Here is a 19461-nt window from a genome sequence, read left to right on the forward strand (position 1 = left end):
TGCTCTATGCCTGAAATCAGGCATGGTGCCTGAGAACTTCAAGCCCTGAATTAAGCATGTTAGTGATCATCTGTCATTTGTTTTTGTTGGTCATAAGTAACAAAGCATAACTGATAATTTGTAAAGGTGAGATGAGATACAAGGTCATGCAAACAGAAAGTATCAAATGAAACATCCCTTTCAATAGCCTACACATCAAATGCAGTGTGTTAAAACAACCACTGTGGGGCGCAACAGGGCTGAGAGCAGCAGACAATCGGCAGCTTACAGACAACATGTCTGCAGAGACTCTCTCACTCTCTAGACCTACCTCATGATCACCACAATGGCAGAAAGACTGACCAAACTTCTATCCACTAATGATTTTACCCCCACCGCTACTAGACCCAGCTAACAGCAGTGTTTCTGCATACCTTGTCATAGTAAGGGCTGCGATCCATGGCAGACTCCTTGTGGAGCTGGTGTCGAGACCCGGGATTCTTCCCAATTACTCCATTGAAGTCTCCCATACCGCCCATGTCCATACGCTTGTCCTGCACCATCCCTCCTCCTGTTTTCATGGAGTCGTCAGGAGAGTCTCGCTGAAAGGGGACAAGACAAGAAAATGGGATTATAGAAACAGAAAAGCATAAATATTGCACACAATTGTCAAAAATCATAAGTCGGCTGCAACAATAGCTTTAGTGCTACGATAACATGGTTTGTTTTTGTTTCCAACACATTTTTCATGAAAGGTTTTTATGCACAATGGGAATCAGTACTTACAGAGAAGTTCATGCTGTTGAACTGGTTGATGAAGGGTTTCATCCAGGGTTCATCCTGTTTGTTGACTGGTTTGTTCATCTGAAACACAGCAGATACATTTATTTATAATATACAATATACAGTAGACACTTGAAGCATTGGCAGGGTTGCCTTTCTAACCATTTAAATTTCAAGCATTCCTTTATTTTGTACTGAGACTTCTGCTGTTTCTGTCAGGAACTCACATGGTTAAGAAAAGAACAAACTTTACATTAAACTGCTTTTCTTTAATGTCAGCAAGTGTTTGGTTAAAGCAGGGGTCAATGTTTTCATTTTTTGTGATGAACAAATGTGCAAAGCTAAGGTGACAGACCTTGTTGGAGCCTTTATGCTTGTAGTTCCAGGTGTTTTGGTCATGGGACCTGTTGTCCTGTTGGCTGTTGCTCCACATGCCAATCTCCACCTCCTCTTCCTGGTCCCAGCTATTGCTCATGGACACCTCCTCACCACACCACGTCTCCATGGGCTTGGGACCTGGAGCTACTGAGGAGGGAGGGAAAGGAAGAAACTGAATATCAGCGAGTGATTGTATACAATTCAGTTGTTCATTTTCCTACAGGAAAATTCTCTCTCCTGCTACTCTTCGCAGAAAGGTCAGAGTTCACTGTCAGGACTGCAGATAATTTTAACATCATAATTCTCTTCAGAACGAGATTTTTGAGGAATATTCAATTTCATGTGTGCACCTACCAGACTTATGCTGGCCGCCCCATCCAGTCTCTCTGCTATCCCTGGCGTGTTCATCCCAACTGGAGCTGGTGTCCATGGGCTTCCCCCATGCAGACGTCCCGTTGTCCACTGTCACGGGTGGAGCAGAGCTGGGCTCCCTCCATGTTGAGGACTCCTTCTGCTGGGGGTAAGGTTCACCCCAACCTAGAGGAAAAGAGAGGAAAGTAACATTAGAATGAGGACATACATTCAGAGGTTAAGTCTTGAACCGATAGCTTAAACTAAACATTAACAGTATTTGCTTACTTCTTTTTAAATTGTCTTTTATTATTGAGGCCAAAGGCAGGTATCAGAAGTCTAATTTTTGCTGGCAGAACACACCTAAACCTTGTTTAGTTCGACACTGCAACCTGTGCACAGCTGAATATTCATATAGTAATACATAACGTATGAGTAATGAAGCCACATTTATCAAGGTATTTGTTTGTTTTCATGCCAGCATCACAGCTCTCCCCATTCAGAGTTGCCATATCAGGCTTGTCTGGCCACTCAAGAGTTGTAAGGTGAGTGGCTTCAAGTGGAAAAGGTGACAAAGTAGAGGCATTAAATCACTCTTGGAACCAGACTTACATTTTAATATTTACACTACAATGCTGCTGCAAGTTCATTGTTTTTTTTCCTCTGCTGGAATCAGAGAACACAGCTTGAGGAGAGAGCCATGTTCATGTCCCTGGGGAACCCTGCGTCAACTTGCTTATGTAAGTGTTGTTTACTTTAACTCTTGTGGGTGTATAGATGTGTGTGCGGGTCTCTATACACTTTCAAATGTGATGTGTGTGTGTATGTATGAGGTCAAAAGGCTCCTGTTACAGCTGACCACCCTGACCCGCTACTTTCTCCCTCCACAGGAGGCGTTTGGGGAGATGCCAGGGATACCTCCCTGTAAAAATAGGACAGATCATGGGGTGGCCTCGGGCTCCAGTGTCCCTCATGTGACAGGGCATGCACGAACATAAGCGCATGCACATACAAACACAAAGAAACATGCACACACAGCTAAAACAGACAGACACACAGAGGTAGACATATATACACAGATTGTTATATACATGCATACACTGAAGCAGATCCATTAACTGTAAACTCCAAAAATCACACAATCAGTGTCCAAAATTGGGGACTGGTAGATGAAAAAGATCCACCGGCCAAGCATATTTAAATAATAAATTGCCTTTTTGTGTCACATATACATTTGTTTCAGTACATTTCATTGACATAACAAGGTAATATGTTGAATACTGTGACAAGCAGCAGACCAGCAGCAAGTGACAGTTAAACAGAAAGCTGCAATGTAGAGTAGCGGATGTCCCGTACAGTGAACAGTGCTGTAAAACTAGGGGCGCTTGAGACGGTCTGGGTAGCAGGGTGGCTCAGTGGTTAGCCCTGTTGCCTCACAGCAAAAAGGTCCTGGGTTCAAAGCCCGGCCATCCAAGGTCCTTTCTGTGTGGAGTTTTCATGTTCTCCCTGTGTTTGTGTGGGTTTCCGCTGAGTGCTCCAGTTTCCTCCAACCATCAAAGACATGTATGTTTGGGTTAATACTCTTGTCAAGGTACTGGCAAAAGAACTGGAGTTGGTCCCAGGGTGCTGCACTGCCACTGCTCCTAGTGTGTGTGTGTGTGTGTGTAGAGGATGGGTCAAATGCAGAAGATCAATTTCCCCACAGGGATCAATAAAGTACTTCTTCATCTCAAGCAGTCCTACAGTTTCGCAGCACTGTTTAGACGCGTGTAAAAAACACATTTGGTGCGCATTTCTACACTGTATAGGGACAAACACAAGTAATTTCTTGTGAGGCTATCATGTCAGGTATTTTATTACATTACTATTTTGGTACAAACATTTACCCGCTAGTGTGACGGATAGCATTCTAAGACTTACTCGCCAAACGGAAAATCCACCTGCATTTGGCACTTGGCGGCTGCTAATTTCGGACGCTGTATGCAACTGCACGGATAAATATACACACACACAACAACTGACAATCTATAACCCTAGCCAGCATCTATTGTTATGTTTCCCTGTCTATGTAGGTGCATCAGTGATCGAAGAATAAAGAGGGAACGAGACACAAGTGTCTGCGCGTGCATATGACTGTGTTTGACAATTTGTAGATTTTAGTTGCCAGCACAACAGACTGAAAAATAAAGGATTCCTAAGAAAGAACATCTGAATATACAAGAGTGAGTCTATTTTTCAATTTTGTGTCCAAGTATACGTCTATTGTTATATAATTTTCTCTTAATTTGCCATGTTGCTGTTTTCAGTGTTCGCAAAAATCTACAACCGGATTTTTTTCTCATTAAGTAGCTGCCTACTTCGCCCCACCCTTCCTATCCATCCACTTTGCAGCTCCCCTTAGCTCACTAGTGAGCAGCCTTGAATAACCCTAATAAACCCTCCCTCTAGTCCCCCTCTCAGCCTACTTCTACAGAATAGCTTCCTTACACGTTTTAGTTTTCCCATTCCTATTACTCAGTCACCAGACCTTGTCCTTTACCCTCTCATGGTCTCTCTCTTTCTCTGAAACCTAACAAAAGCCTGTGTTTCTACAGCAAGCAGAATTGGCGAGTGAGAGAGAAAGGGAGGAGAAAAAAAGGCAAGTGAGAGACGAGAAAAATCGATGCTCTTAGCATTCCAAAGGGATGACTCAACCAGCTTTACAAAAAGCCCTCAACATAGACAACACCGTAGGGAGATGAAGGAGAATGGCTGTACGTGTTTGTTTTTTCTCCATGCTTCTGTGCAAATTGTATATGCTTTTGTATGCATTTGTGAGTGCATCCAAACTTGTTGTGTTTTCACCATCTAAGTCGAAATCCTTTGAAGTCCTTATTTCAAAAAAGAGTGAGTTGGAGGGTCTTGCACCTTCTTATCCATTCCTAAGGCTTACACACTGCACTAGAAGGCTTGCTTTAACATGCTCATACCATTGTAGGAACTGACTCGTATCCTTGTAACTTTTTACATTTTTATATGCATTTTAATATTCTCTCATAACTAAAAAGAATGTGGGTGAACCCATGTTTATCTGAAAGGTAATGCGATCCACAGTCACTACATGCATAAGAATTCACTGAAACACTGTCATTCAAGAGAGCAGGGCTTTCCATAAGGATATGGAGTAGCCAGCTAGTGGGGTACAGGGGCTTGCATCACTGTACAGTTAATCAAGACATGCCGCAATGATGGTTAATGTATTGTTTTACTAGAAACATGAATGCATTTTTATTCAATGACAGTAAACAAGGTTATTTTAAGGGGAAACATGTTTTTAATCCCATGTCTTCTCTAGCCTATGTATTGGTTTTCAATTAAATTATTTTGATATCATGTGAATCTACTGAATCAACTAAACTTCTAGTCCGTCTCCATTATAAAGTACTGCAGGAAGTCCCATTATATCATATTTTGTTTTTAAAAAATGATTTAGGGCATCTGACATTAGTTTGTATAATTGGTCAATGGAAAAAATACAAAAGCATTGTAAAAGTGAAGAAGGAGTAAGAGGGACTAAGTGAGTAAATGTATTAGTATCATCATTATTCACATATATGCATGTGTTAGGTGTGTGTGCACATTCCCCATTTTTTCTGTCCATCTATTTGTTTTTTCACAGGCAAAACTGTAAGAAAGATCGTGTGAATGTTGAAATTGGACAGTTTAAATTTAGTGCATTTATTGGTTGTTTAGACTATGTTTAACATGTACAGTAGGGTCCACTTTCAATGTGAGAGTGGTCTAAAACTTTTGGACCCTACCGTATATTTATTGTATTTTAGTAATAGTAAAAAGGTGATAATTAGTAACTACAGTCAATTAACCTGACTTCATCTAGCCTCTGCCTGCTGTCACCAACATATGGGTGCATGAATTGTGTGTGGACGTAAATGCATGCACACATATTCCAACTTACCAGAAGCACAGCTTTTGTCCTGGGCAACAGGCTGCATGGGCTGTGGAGGATGCATCGAGTTGTGTGCTGGGTGGGACTGGTGCTGAGAGGATGGGCCTGGGCCCATTGCCTCCTGGTCTGATTGGCCAGTCCTGTTCCACATGTTGACTGATCCACCACTGTATTTACCTAGGAGGAAAGTTAATTCGATGGTGAGTCATCAGCTGAAAATGAAAAGCCTCAAATTTCCTATGATTCTGGTCAGCCCCTCGCACAGCTCTTTTTGAAGAAATGTAAGTAGATTGAGCAATTTTACCAGGGTCTCCCCAAGCTGCAGTTCCATCGTCGATCTCCATCCTACGACGGATGGACTCTGGAGAAGGCTCTTCCCACCCAGTCGCCACTTCCTCCTTCTGACCTCCTGTAGGAATGGGGCCTCCCAGCCAGCCTGGTGGAATAATAAAAGTGGTTCATCAATTTTATGTCAATCCACTAATAAGTCTTGTAGTTCAGCTAGAATTCACATTTGGTGCCCTATAGTGTTCCTTACTAAACATAACTAAACAAATAGGCATGAAATTAGTGAGGACTTGCTCATAAACAAAGGGAAATGATTGTCCCAGTCATTGGTTCTGATGAATAATACTTATAACTACCTGTGGGCTTGTTAGGGCCTTGATTGCCTCTGGACATGTTGGATTCAGGACCTTTTCCCCACTCATTGGAGGCATTGCAGGTCTTCGGATTCGGCTCACCCCAGTTCTGGGCTCCGTGGTTGTTTGTGGTTGGCTCACCCCAGCCCTGGCTCTTACTCTGATTGGGTTTGTGGACTGAGTCGCCCCAGTTGGAGCCTGGGTTTGGAGTGCTCTGGTCTGGAGTATTTGATCCTCCGCTCCCTACCCAGGTGTTACTGCTGCTGGTGTTGGTTCGGCTTGGCTCACTCCAACATCCAGAGCCAGATCGGTCGCTGTCGCTGTCCCAGCCCACTGAGCCTGCACCTTTTTGGGGTTCCCCCCAGTGGTTGTTGGCCCTGGCTCTGGCACTATCTCCACTGCTACCCCAGCCTTCAGTTCCATTTCCACCACTGGAACCCCAGCCCTGCTGTGGTTTGGGCGCATTAGTCCAGGTATTAGATCTGGAAAAAAAAGGTGTTTAGTAAAGTATAAAATGAACAATAGAAATATGTTATATTCGATGCAAACAACTTTTCTGCATCTCTATAATCAGCATTTCTATAATACTCAGACAGAAATTACCTGTCATCTTTGTTTATGTTGTTGCTCCAAGTGTTACTGTTGTTGTTGCTCCCCTTGTAGCTGGATCCATCATCCCAGCCACTCTGCCCACCTCCTCCACTTGCTGGGACTTTGCTGTCCCACCCAGAGGTTGACCTCTGCTCTCCCCAGCCAGAGCCTCCTGTATCTGGGCCTGAGCTACCTGGCCCACCCCCCCAACCTGCAAATACATGAAAGAGAGATCAATTATTTTGCTGGGTTCTGCAATACCGATTTTTCCTCTAATTTTCAATGTTTCTGTCGATGTCCCTAAAACGCATTCAGATGAGCCAAGCTTCATACAGATTACACACATACCTCCAGAGGTCTGGGAAGGAGCTGCCGGTGTTGCTGTGCCCCACCCGGAGCCTCCACTGCTATGCTTTCTTTCATCTCCCCTGGGACCCTGGTGCTGATTGTTAGGAGAATTGACATCCCAGGCGGTGTTCTGCCGTATGGGTGTCTGTCCCCATCCAGTGTTGGACAGAACCCTTGGGTCCAAATCGGCCCGGCTCAGACCCGTTACTATTGTTGGAGCAAGGGTACCTTTTCTGCGGTTTACCCCTTTTGGCTGGCTGCTGTCTCTGTCTGAGCTGGATCGGCCTCCGGAGCTCTCGCCGCTTCCCTCACTTCCTCCAGAGCGACCCCATCCTCCAGTCACACTGCCTAAGCTATGGCTTCCTCCTCCTCCTCCCCCTCCACCTCCCATGCCCATGGCGTCATCCTCCAGGCTCTTCCAGCCATTGTTGGCAGCACTTCCTTTATGACTTCCAGCATCTGTATGGTTGTTACCAGGAATTGTTGATCCCCATTCTCCATTTGACATCTTGTTGTTAGATGTTGAAGAGGATGATGAGGAAGAGGAAGAAGAAGACGCGCTGCTTCCCCAGGGGCGAGGTATCCCTACTGGAGGGCCCATTGTAGTTTGGTTCCCAGTTCCTGGTGTTTGGCCTGCAGAGGCTGGGATTTGATTCGAGCCAACACCCCAGGACAAGTTGCTCTGAGGCTGGTTTGGGTTATTGGCGGGCCCCTGGTCCCAGCGTGGAGCCCCAGTGTTATTGTGGTTATTATTACTCTTGTAAGCAGCAGTAGAAGAGATTTGGGGGTTCCCAGCCTGCATTAAGGCAGGGTTTTGGGGGTTCACAGTGTCTGCATTTGGGGGACAATTGTCTCCAGGGTAGGTAGTTGTGCCCCAAGGCGTACCGAAGGCCCCAGGACCCCCCAGCTCTCCTTGGGGGTGCTGGGGGGCTGATGAGGGGTTTCCATTGGCCAGCGGACCCCCATTCCCTCCTCCAATGGAACCCCAGGAACAATCCCCGCTGAGTTGGGGTGAGGCGGTAGAGTTTGGTGGACTAGAGGTCATTGTGGCGTTAGTAGTAGTAGTAGTAGTATTCATCATTATAGTGTTATTTGGTCCATTGGATTCAGTGTTAAGGTTGGTAGGCTGCAGGCCACCATTTCCACTGTTGCTGCTTCCTAACACCTTGCTGCTTGCTGTACCATTATTCACCTCAGTGTCTTCCATCATACTGCTGTTGTCTGGAGCTGCCATGCCACCCCAGCCCAGCAAGGGGCCCTGTTGGGGAGCTATACCCAGTTTGGAACTCATCCCCTGAGCCTGTGGAGGCCGTTGGCCTTGGGACACTGGGCTTGGGGTTGGATTCTGTGGCCAGGCACCGTGGTTGGCATTTGGGTTTAAAGTGTTTTGGGTTAACCCTCCATTGATGCAGGGGGCGCTTCCGCCGGTGGTGATCATGTTGCTGCCTGACTGGGTACCCCATACACCACTATTGACAAGCTTGTTGTTGTGGTTACCCATGTTATTGCTGCCAATACTGCTGGACCCAGCGACGGAGAAGTGGGAGGGCCCGGTGATGTTATTATTTCCATTATTTGCACCACTGATGGTTCCCATTCCTCCGCCAATAACCTGACGACTGTTGCCGTTGCTGTCTCCGTTCACTGAAACGCCGACCATCATGGCAGAAGTCACCATAGGAGAGGAGGGAGAAGAAGTCGTAGAAGACACAGAGGAAGAAGCATTTGCTGACATCATCATCACTGTTGTCACAGCAACAGCGGCGAGGTTTTTCTCTGAGCCGATCGAGGAGCTAGAGTCTGCGTCCATGCATTCTGATGCCAACTCAGGGTCTGATCCTGACCCACAGCCAGAGGAGGAAGAAGACGAGGAGCAAGAGAATGAAGAGGAGGAGGGGGGCCAGACGGAAGAGTTAGTTGAAGAAGGGTTGTTGGGTTTGTCGGTGCTTCCGTCCACTAGGACTTTTCCCCAGTTACTGTTGCTGTCACTGCTGCAGGGAGAGCCAGAGGACCAGGGAGAAGGTTCATACTGCGAGTCTAAGCCAGGATGCTCCAGACCTGGAAAGAGGAAGGGTGGACATGGCAGAGGATAAAGGTTATATTAGAGATTTTAAAAAATTGAATTTCTTTTGTAGCTCAAAAACAAAATCTGAGTAAATTTAGTAAAGCATTAACAGAAGATACTGATTTATCATTGTCAAAAAATTATGTCAGTAAGATGTACTATATTAAACAAAATGAAATGATAAAACAGATGTGGTTTAAATTTCCTCCCATTCACAGTTGATTTTATATTCTTCCATTCCCTCCAACCTTCAGCTGTCCAACTGTTCAGGGTGTGATCAGCGCCAGGCGTGAGCCTTGATGCAGCTGCCACCATTTTGTCACCACAGCAGGACCCAAAAGCATGCCAAAGCTATAAACTAGGATTCAGGGAGGCGGAGGACGAAGATCAGCAGGAGAGGAGAGATGGAGGGCATGGGGGAGATGGCAAATGAGTGTGAAGAGAGGGAGGAAGGATGGAGGGAGTGAGTGAGAGGAGGAAATGGAGTAGACATGGTGGTGGCGACTAAAAAGATACAGACTTGGTTTCATAGTCTTTATGCACACACTCATTCAGTCATAATGGCGACTACCTGAATTTGCAGTACCACAGAAATTCTCAGCATATTATTGTCAGCATTCTTGCATTCATTTGCTGTGGTAAGCTAATTTTGATGTATAAAGATGTTGTTGATAATAACTCACAATAGATGTCTTTTAATGTGTTGGCAGTGGTAGAAACTTTGAAGGTGAACTAACTAACTAACAAGGTTAGTTAATATTAAAAAAAGTTGACACAATAGTAGTTTTTTTGCCAAATAGACAAAATAGAATTTTTTCTTTCAGTTTTTTGCCAGAAAGTTGGTGATTTGAAATGTTGTAAGACCAAATAATTGAAAGGAGAGTATCTCAAAAAACAGTCATTTGTTTTTTGTTTGCGAGCAAAAAGAAGAAAGATGGTGTTAGAGGTGAAGAGATTTTTCTTTATTGATGTCCCTGTCCCATGGACTTACAGTATAAAGACCAGCATGCCCAAAGCAATGGCTCTGAGGCTGCCCAGCACCCTTTTATCATATAAATACCAGCTTTTATTTAAGAATTGACGGTAAGTCCTCATATTTTTCCATCATGAAAACATCTACCGTTTATTTCTGTTTTCACTTTCCCATTTCCTCACCAGCTGTCTGCTGCTGAGACCAAAACTGTGACCTACCAACCATGAGCCTCTCGAACCAATTGGCAGCCCATCTCTTACTCCATCTCACTCGAAGTGTCTCTCACTTTCACATAAAACGGTTGCCAGCTCTCTGTGGCGCTTATCCTATTCGGTTGCCAAATCTCCTCTTGCACCCTTTCACACTCATTCATCTCTCCCTGTCTCTCTGATATGCCATGAATAAAACACATAATCAGTCAAGGTCAGGTCAGACTGTGTCTATCCAGTCTGACAATCTCTCAGCAGAGAGCCAAAGTAAGACGTTGGGAGGAAGAATGAAATGCAGAGGAATGGGGAAGAAAGAAGGCAATGTGTAGTCACCTGTTTGATTAGGGGAGTGGCTGACGGAATCCCGAATGGGAGCCATGCCTGGAAACAGAGAGAGGAAAGACTGTCAAACAGACTTAGAGGGAGTTAGAGAAAATGGCAGAAAACAAACAAAGTGGGAGATGGTGCATGACCAAAAAGAAATAGTTAAGACAGATCATTCAATGAGAATCAAGCAAACAAGAAAGAAAACGAGTGTTAAAGTCAGAGGGGTTCAAAGTGAGAAGAGCTTGCAAGTAGAAGAGTATTAGTAGAGAGACACAGCTGGTTGCTGAACCTAAGTTGGCAGTTAGTTGTGTATGCATATGGTAATACAAAGTAATGAATGCAACATTTGAATTTAAGTAACTCTGGGTCTCAGCATGTAGTTCTCAGTGATTTGTCTGAGCTGAATTTGGTAATGCTTATCATCGATTTTGGATGTTTTTCACCTCAGCACAACCTGTTTCAGACTGTTTCTGATGACAGTATGGCTGCACAACACAAAAAAAATGATAATGTTCCAGTTATTTTGCTGAATATTACAGCTGTGATATTAACTCAGAGCCAACCAACAAGTTTGTAAATATTTCAAAAAAATTTCAGGAAACTAGAAACGGTTTAAACAAAAACAAAAAAAAAACCTCAATGCTGCTTAAAATTAAAAAAATGTATGTGTTTTAATTCACAAGCCACAAATTAGTCTTAATACAAGTGAATCATGTTAAGGATGTCATTCAGAAAGGCTGCCATTCTGAATAAATTGTAGCCATATGCTAATTAGACTAGATAACTTCTATTCCAACTATTCAGGATAGAAGTACGAGACAAACCACATCATGATCTGTGAGCAACAACACATTTTAACATTTTTTGCCATTTATAAATGTAATTGTACAATTGTGTCCTTGTTTATCCAACACTTCTTACTAGCAGAGTGTGGTTGTGTAGGCTAGTGTCTCTGTATGCAACTAGAGACAGATTTAATTGAATGTAACACACAGTTTGTTTGCTTGCGCTCTTTTGTTTCTTTTCTTAATTTACCTGTGAGTGCGGCACGTGGCTGCGGCTCCTGGCTGGGCAGGAGGGCCTCCCCGGGTTGAGTGGAGAACAGGTGACCTCTGGTTCCCAGGTCGACAAGGGGGAGGTCAATTGTTAAAGCTCAGAGGGCACAGCCTCAAGGATCTGGGGTGAAGAGGCAGGGCTTTTCAGAGCGGGCAGCAGGCTGATCAGGCCTCCTTGGCATTGCTGAGGACGTGCTGAAGACTGAATGTGTGTGTTTGTGTGTGGGAGGGGGGAAGGGGGGGCGTGGTTTAGATTTAGGACTCTGCCTGGACTTGGTATGCTCTGGCACTGCAGATAAAGACAGACAAAAGAGGGAAAAAGGTTAATTCAACATACAGTATGTGCCCATTATCGATAACTTCAAAGACAATACTTAACTTGTGAATCACTCAATCACAACATCACCAATCCACCCCACCAGCATTTTTGAAATGTCACTTGTCTTTCTCACAGTATACATCCGCTTTTATATCAATCCACTGCAGCTGAGATGTAACACATACACACAAATGAATAAATAAAAAGAATTCTGTTTTCTTCCTGGATACTTCTCATAAAGCCCATTTGAAAACTAATTTTGAAATCGAATTATGACCAGACCATGTCCTGCAGTTATTAATAATCAAAGTAATTACTAACTTTGTGATAGAGCAATGACAGGAGGATTTGCCTCATCTAGCTACAGAAAATAGGGTATTGATAATTGCTCAAAGGAGTCTTAAGTAACTGCGGTTACAGGGGATGTGAATCTTTGGGAATCTTAAGATTCCGATTCATGGGTGTCCGAATCGATTCCCGATTAAATGAATAGAAAAGGGGGCGCTATTTTCAGTCTCTTGCTCCAGTATATGGTGTGCCAAACCATTCACTGGTGTCCTCAGTCCACTGAAACACAATATGAAAGATAACTGGCAATTAACATAAATGGTATTTTAAAAAGTTAACTGCATTAATTAATGAATTAATTAATTTGAAAGCATCTTACAGTGTCCTGCCTGAGAATAACAAAATGAGGGGGAGGCGGCGTGCTCCACTGTGTTATTAATGTCATGTCTCCAGCAGTGGAGAACAGCCTCTCTGCTGCATGTTAGCTCCAGGGAAAGACATTGTTTTAACCCGACGCTGAGCGAGCGAAGGGTTTTTGAGGTGAAACATACTGAGCACTGAGTTACTTTCTTCACCTCAGAGTTGGTTTAAGTTGTTTAAGTACTGCAGTGTGTGCTGGTCAACCAGTCTTGTTTCTTATTGCTGGAGTTTGATGCTCCACTCTGCTAACATTAGTCTCTGAGCGATGGCGTAGAAGATTCACAGTATACTTTCATCTCACAAAGTTAGTTATTTACTCATTAAATCAAAAAAATGCTTGCAACCACTGCCTTTTTTAAAAGATGAACTACAAGATAACTAGAATGAGTGCACTGCCCTTGCAGTTGAGTTTCGCCTTTTTCGTTCAGTCAACACGTTATTAGCTAACATTTAGAAAGTTGATTTTTGACATTTGTTAGTCGATTCTGAATCGTAGGAGATAAGAATCAAGATTCTTATGTGAATCGATTTTTTACTCATCCCTAGCAGTTACATTATTCTCATTCCCTGTGATAAAGGGGTGATCGCCACAAAATGTGTCTTGCACTACTGAAAATTAGTAAATTACTGAGCTTTTCTTTGGTTTGCTTGATGTTGACTTCGCTGTCAATGATCTCTACCTACGGGGGCAACTGGTGTTTGCTCCACAGCCAGAATCTACAGTTTTGCCAGAGTTGCTTGTGGCAGCACCTCCAGCGTGCCAGTGCATGTTATAGTGCCTGTGATATTACTGCAGTCTGAACACCTGAAGCCTTATCCCATGCTTCTGTTCTCTTCCCTTCTTTCCCGCTGAAGGAATCAAATTAGTTCCCATCTCTCCTCGCCCTGCTTATGGTACACTGGACTATGAGACAAGTATGTGAGTCAGCTAGGATTGCCAGAAATGTGCTGTAAAGAAAGAGTGAGTGGAGAATTGAGACGGACCACCCTGCACACCTTCTCCTCTTGAGAGGGGGGAGAATGTGTATAGGCTAGGCTAGATTAGAGTTACACAACAGGCTTACAGCTGGCAACACTGTCCTCTTATCCTGGAGCAGGGAAAGAGAAATATTAAGGGGACAAAGGCAGTCAGGGAGAATGAGGGAGGGAGGAGAAGACAATAAAAAGGAGGAAGAGGAGGAAGGCACGAATCAACAATGAGGTGTGGGACACAGACATCCTTCAGTGAAAGTGGACCAGTGTATCTGACAGCAAGAAGAAAAGTGTGTGCGTGTCTCCTGACCTTTTCTTAGTGCAGGTTAGCGAGTGTGGTAGCTCTCCCTGCCTGTAGCAGCAGTACACAGGTCTATTTATAAACCTTGAGTTCAAATAGCAACCACTATGTTCACCAGCCAACATGATAAGTGAACAAACAAACCCATGTGTGGACAATGAGCAAATGTGCAGTTGCTATGAAGCATGCATGTCTTACAAGGTTGGCACTTACGTTACAAATTTTATTGATTTTGATATTCAATGCCAACTGGTGAAGTTATTGTGGTAAGAAAAACCTTATTACAATTAAAGACAATGTAATCCAGCTATAGCAATGCATATCTGGGAAAAGTTTCTTTCAGATACAAAAGTAATGTTACTCATGCAAACCAGCAACTAATACGATAAAAACCTCACATGTTGACCAGACGTACCTAACTGAGGCCAAACTCCACCTTTGTTAACTCATAGCTCACTAGCTAAACCTGGGCATACAGCCAGCATCTAAACATAAAGCCTGCCAGACGCTCTTTAGCCGCCCTCTGGAACCAAACAAAAAAGAGACAGGACAATGATATCATCATTACAAATAACTCTCGCAAGAAAGAGGCCCAAAAGAAGAAGCATTAACCGAAATACAGAAATAATCGAAAGAAAAACGAGAAAGAGTGGAAAGGTAGAGCAGTGCCCGCAGAATAGACCTGTTCCCTCCAGCACCTGTTCCCAGCAGTAACAGGGCCCTTCCAGAAAACGGAGTTGTTTACTTCAATGAATCTTGACTCAACCTTCTAACACAGAAAGTCCTGTCAACCCCAAAGCATCTGATTCAATGCGGCGATGCAGGCAAACTGTTTATCCTTATAAGGCAATGCAAATCAAGATAATGCAGAAAGACATTTAACACTTTACGTCAGGCAGTGCTCATCGCGTATTAAGACATTATTGGATATACCTGCACAAGTTGGGGTGATATTTTTTTTCTGAGCAATATTGCCATTACAATTTAAAATTAAGTTATTTTCCATACAAAAAAAATCCCCAGTTTACATAGTATGATGTAAATGTGTCTACATACAATTAAAGTAAGTCTTAAAATTGTCAGGATTTTTACTTAGATGGCTTATTTGGTCATCTGTTTAGCTAGTTAGGAAATTATATATTGCACATCACTATTAACGTCGCTCAACCCTAGTGTACATAAGCATGTTCATTGCTGCAGCTCAGTACATAGTGTACAGTTTGTTCCCCTTTCCCCCTGCTTCCATCTGAGAATGGCTTTCATTAGGGCCCCTGGAGTTGGCAGCAACCCGACTGCTGCTATCATCTTACAGACAGAGTGGGCTGGGGGGGAGGGAGGGGGGGGAATATAGGGACAAGACACAAAGAGAGAGAGTGAGAGAGTGGGGGAGAGAGAACGAAATATGAACAAAAGAATGGGAAAAGAGAGAAGACAGAGAAAAGAGGAATGTGAAAAAGGAGGGACAAATAGGCAAAAAGAGCCTGTCATTGAGGTTGATGTGAGAGGAATGCAGCTGCAGTTTCTAACATGTATAAAAAGCAAAGAGGTCAACCTCCTAAAGTCAGTGGCACATGAATCCTGTACAATGTGTACTCGGTTTGACAGACAAAGCAAGAAGCAAAGAAATCAGTGTGAAAGAGGCAAAGTGGACAACATGCTAAAGATAGCAGTAAAGAAATGATAAAATTAACCATTACAAAAAGTGTTTTACGCCTGTTTTCTACCTTGCCAGTTACATAAACTAACCTGGAGAGTAGGAGGGAAACAGAGGTGGATCTAAACCAAGATACATCTGAATACACATGGTGTTTTTGTTTTTTTTTGAATGAATGAATGTTTGTTAAACAGAGACAGTCCCTGTAATAAATACAGATATCTTTATACGGACATTTGAGGGTTTTCTATTCCGCTAAAAATAAAAGATAGGCTGGTAGAAATTAATTTTGCACTAATCAAAACTGTAATCCTATAGAGTGTGAAACTGAGACACTTCACTTGTTTTAAATGTTTAGGAGACCTCGTAAACTTCTCAAGGTCCATCTTTTGTTTCCTTAGAATCTCTTTTCTTCCCCATATATAACAAATAACTGTGTTTTGAGTTTAGAGGTAGCTCAATTTACCTGAAATGGGTATAGTTTTGATCATTTGTTCTAGGTTTAAAAGTGAATCCAAACAATTACTGGAGACACTTATATGGTCAAAAGATGCATTGTACAAGCTTTGCGCTGTTTTAAAACACTCTGGATGTAGTGACTGTCAACTGAACAATGTTTTTAGCTAAAGGCACTTTTCATGTGTCCTGCAGTTGCATAGCAACTGCAAAATCTATTTGAAGCATGGTGCCTTGTTGTCAAAAGCTGACATATTTTTTTAAATAATTTGCATGCCAGTAAAACACATCAGAACCTCAGCACCATTGGTAAGAAAACAAACCTCACCAAAATAAAAACTGAAAATTAGGGCTGCACTAAGGGTGGGTGGTATAACTGGTAAAACAAAAAATCCCACCTGGGGAGATAAATGATAACTCACTCACCAGTGTTTCCCCTATATTCATTGTTCAGCAGCACACCACTGCTGCAGAATTATGAGTGCCACTGCTAAAATTTCAAATGATCATTAATATCAATGGGCTACTAATGATTTTCACTCGCACGGTGTGCAAGCATGATAACACCCCACGTTATCATGGAAGTGTTTTGAGTCATTGACCAGTGCATCAAATCCCAGAATCCTCCCTCTCCTCATTCTTCAAAGGACATCTAAGGGCAGTGCGTAATGTGTGTGCATAGTGAGTGTGTGGTTGAGTGAGTGCAGAGAGTGAGCAGCAGAAAAGTGAAGGTGAATGCAAGCAGAGCAGAGGAAAAGGTTAGCAGTTAGTTGTCAATATAATAGTAAATGTACAGTACAGGCTACAGTGGGTGAGTTAATAAATGCTGCAGCTTCTCAAAACCAAGAAAGGTCTCGTCTGTTGCTTCCACAACTGCTGGAAAAGTGAAGGGGGTTAGCCCCGTAGTTAGCAACAATGGGTTAGCCTGACCTGACCAGGCTCACTTAACGTGGACTGACCTTTAAGGTGGACCAGCTATTCTCATTTCAGTGTCAATATCAGTCGCTCCTAAAGTGAGAAATGTCTGGCTTCCAAGTCTCTCCTGAGTTGGAATCAGCAACCCCCCACTCATCGAACTGCACAAACACTTCTATTTTACACTAAAACAAATGTAAACTTGCATGGTAAGAAAATCTGAAGAAATAAGAGACAAGCAGTATTGCATGTCTGACAAAAATTGGAGCAGATTACACACTCGAAGATTCCTCATTCATGGTCATGTTTCGTCATCTTCTGATCTTACCTTTGTACTGCTGTGTTTGAAAATCTGCTCTAGCTCTGACACAAGCAAACTGTCAAACATCCCTCATACTCACGGACATGTTTAATTTTGAGGGCTTGTTTTTCTGCCTCTTCATATTGTATACACTTTATACAATACAGTACTTTTGACAGATTAAAAATGATCTTTCATGTGATTATGCTTACACTCAGTTGAATTTGTTGGGGCAGCCCAACCTTAATCTATTTCCTGGAACTGAAAACCAGAAAAAAAGCTCGTTAGGGAAGACCCTGTTGTTAAGGCAACGTTCCTAAACACTCCCAGCTCCTTCGGGCTTGTCCAAGCAAGATAACAACAGGATAAGCACATGCCAGTGTCTCACTCTCATATATGCGAAAACCTCTTATTAATCTATAGGTAAGTCAAGGGGAAACCTGGGCATGAAAGCAAGCAGTCTGCATTTTTCCTGCTTCAGCTTCTAGTTTCACATGATTTCAACATGAAAGACTGAAGAGCATGAGGAAGTGTTACGAAAAGGTGTAATTTACAGGAGTGCACGTGACTGTGTTGTGCATGTCTGCATCCTTTTCAAAACAGTATGCGGTGCATGAGATTGCATTTGCAGTGTATGTGCAGTAGCAGATAAGCGCACTTGTCAGGCTTTCCACTGCTGTCACGTCAGCTATGGGAGGAGTTTGGAGGGGTACACACAAACCAAACTCAATGTGCAAAAGCACACGCTTCAGGTTTCTGCTTATGACTCATTTGCAAGGTTTTGTCCATTAATCAGTCACTCTACAGTCACGTGTGTTCCCACACCCAAAGTGGTAGCTCTTTCCATTTGGTATTCTGAGGAATTACTCTAAAAATTGTTTAAAATTAATCAATAAGAGTGTTGTTTTTTACCTTTCAAGTTGATTTTTTGAGCCCAGCAGTGTGTGGATTTGGACATGTCTTCTAGGAATTGAGCATGCTTTGGTGTTACTGTGCCAACTCTTATCATGTATTGCCAGATTCTTGTCACTACACAAAACTGCAGCACTGAGGCTTGTGAAATTATTTTAAGCTTAAAAGAACCTCTATCTGCTCTTCCAGCCACTCTGGCAGATAACAAGCCAGTGTTTAGGGGTTATTTTAAATTTCCTTGAAATTAATTAATGACTGGGGATTCCATCAGCCAGTTTTACTCCTGCTGATTATCACGCTGTACTAGCATCTGTTTACATGTTTCTATCACTGATTGAACAAATTCAACAATGAAAGTGCTGCCCGGCAGTATAAATTATCAGATATATTCAAATCACTCAGACAAGGTATTTACATTTGTCCTGTTTGTCATGTCTTTTGAGCATATCTCTAGTGTGTAGGGCTGCAACCGATGACGGTTAAACGTTTGGTCTATAAAATGACAGCAAATGGTGAATGCCATCACAAGTTCTCAAATCCCACAGTGACATCTTCAAAAATTGTTTGTTTTGTCAGAAAAAGTAAATCCAGATATTTATTGTACTATCTTATAGGAAAGACAAGTCAGAAATCCTAATATTACTGAAGCTGGAACCAGAGTATATTTGTTTTTAAAAAATATCTAAAATTTATCAATTATCAAAATTGTTTCAGGTTTGTTTTCTGTTGATCCACTAATTGGTTCATTTCTACTGGTGTGTGTGATGAAAAACAGAATTATGTCATATTTCTGCTGAATTCGAGACCAAAGATAATTGAACTGGTGCATGCTAAAGAGCTGCTGACCTGGGAGAAATACTGGCCTGTAGACTCCAGCTACCTTTACGTATAGACATAGTCTTTCAGAGTAACGATAATTACACTCCTGTTATTGTGTAACCATTACCTGGGGAGAAGAGCTACCATGACAATAAATGGCTGCGTCAGTTCACAGTCTGGTACTACAGAGATTTAAACTACTTGACTGTTTGTACACATAACCAAATCTAACAATATAGGAAGAGAGTGAAACAGAGTCAGAGACACAACAGGACGACTGAAAAAGAGCAATTGAAACATGAAGGCACACTCAAGGTCAGAGATAGAGGCTATCAGAGTTCCAGCCTACACCGGTCATGACAGTAGTTTCAGCTGTAACCGTAGTAGGCTAGTACACACAGGACTCGATGGAAACTGTAACAGCAATTCAAATGGAAAACAGCACTACGTCACATGGC

General features: G+C 42.8%; 1 protein-coding gene across 3 annotated transcripts in view; it reads right to left on the minus strand.

The window, feature by feature from the left end:
- The window catches only part of LOC122967737 (trinucleotide repeat-containing gene 6A protein-like), a 39339-nt gene that overhangs the window by 9013 nt on the left and 10865 nt on the right, over nt 1-19461 (minus strand). Inside the window, exons 4-14 of one of the 3 annotated variants that reach the window (XM_044332527.1) lie at nt 11627-11935; nt 10598-10645; nt 7018-9075; nt 6682-6880; nt 6082-6560; nt 5742-5873; nt 5447-5614; nt 1495-1677; nt 1118-1284; nt 766-843; nt 414-581 (exon numbers count right to left, since the gene is read on the minus strand). In XM_044332527.1, coding sequence (XP_044188462.1) covers nt 414-581; nt 766-843; nt 1118-1284; nt 1495-1677; nt 5447-5614; nt 5742-5873; nt 6082-6560; nt 6682-6880; nt 7018-9075; nt 10598-10643 — 3678 coding nt within the window. In that variant the 5' untranslated portion in view covers nt 10644-10645; nt 11627-11935. Of the gene's footprint in view, nt 1-413; nt 582-765; nt 844-1117; nt 1288-1494; nt 1678-5446; nt 5615-5741; nt 5874-6081; nt 6561-6681; nt 6881-7017; nt 9076-10597; nt 10646-11626; nt 11936-19461 lie in introns of all 3 variants that reach the window. The other 2 variants (XM_044332526.1, XM_044332528.1) reach the window with 2 other exon arrangements.

Source organism: Thunnus albacares, chromosome 17 (genome assembly GCF_914725855.1).
Source record: "Thunnus albacares chromosome 17, fThuAlb1.1, whole genome shotgun sequence".
NCBI classification, from domain to species: Eukaryota; Metazoa; Chordata; class Actinopteri; order Scombriformes; family Scombridae; genus Thunnus; species Thunnus albacares.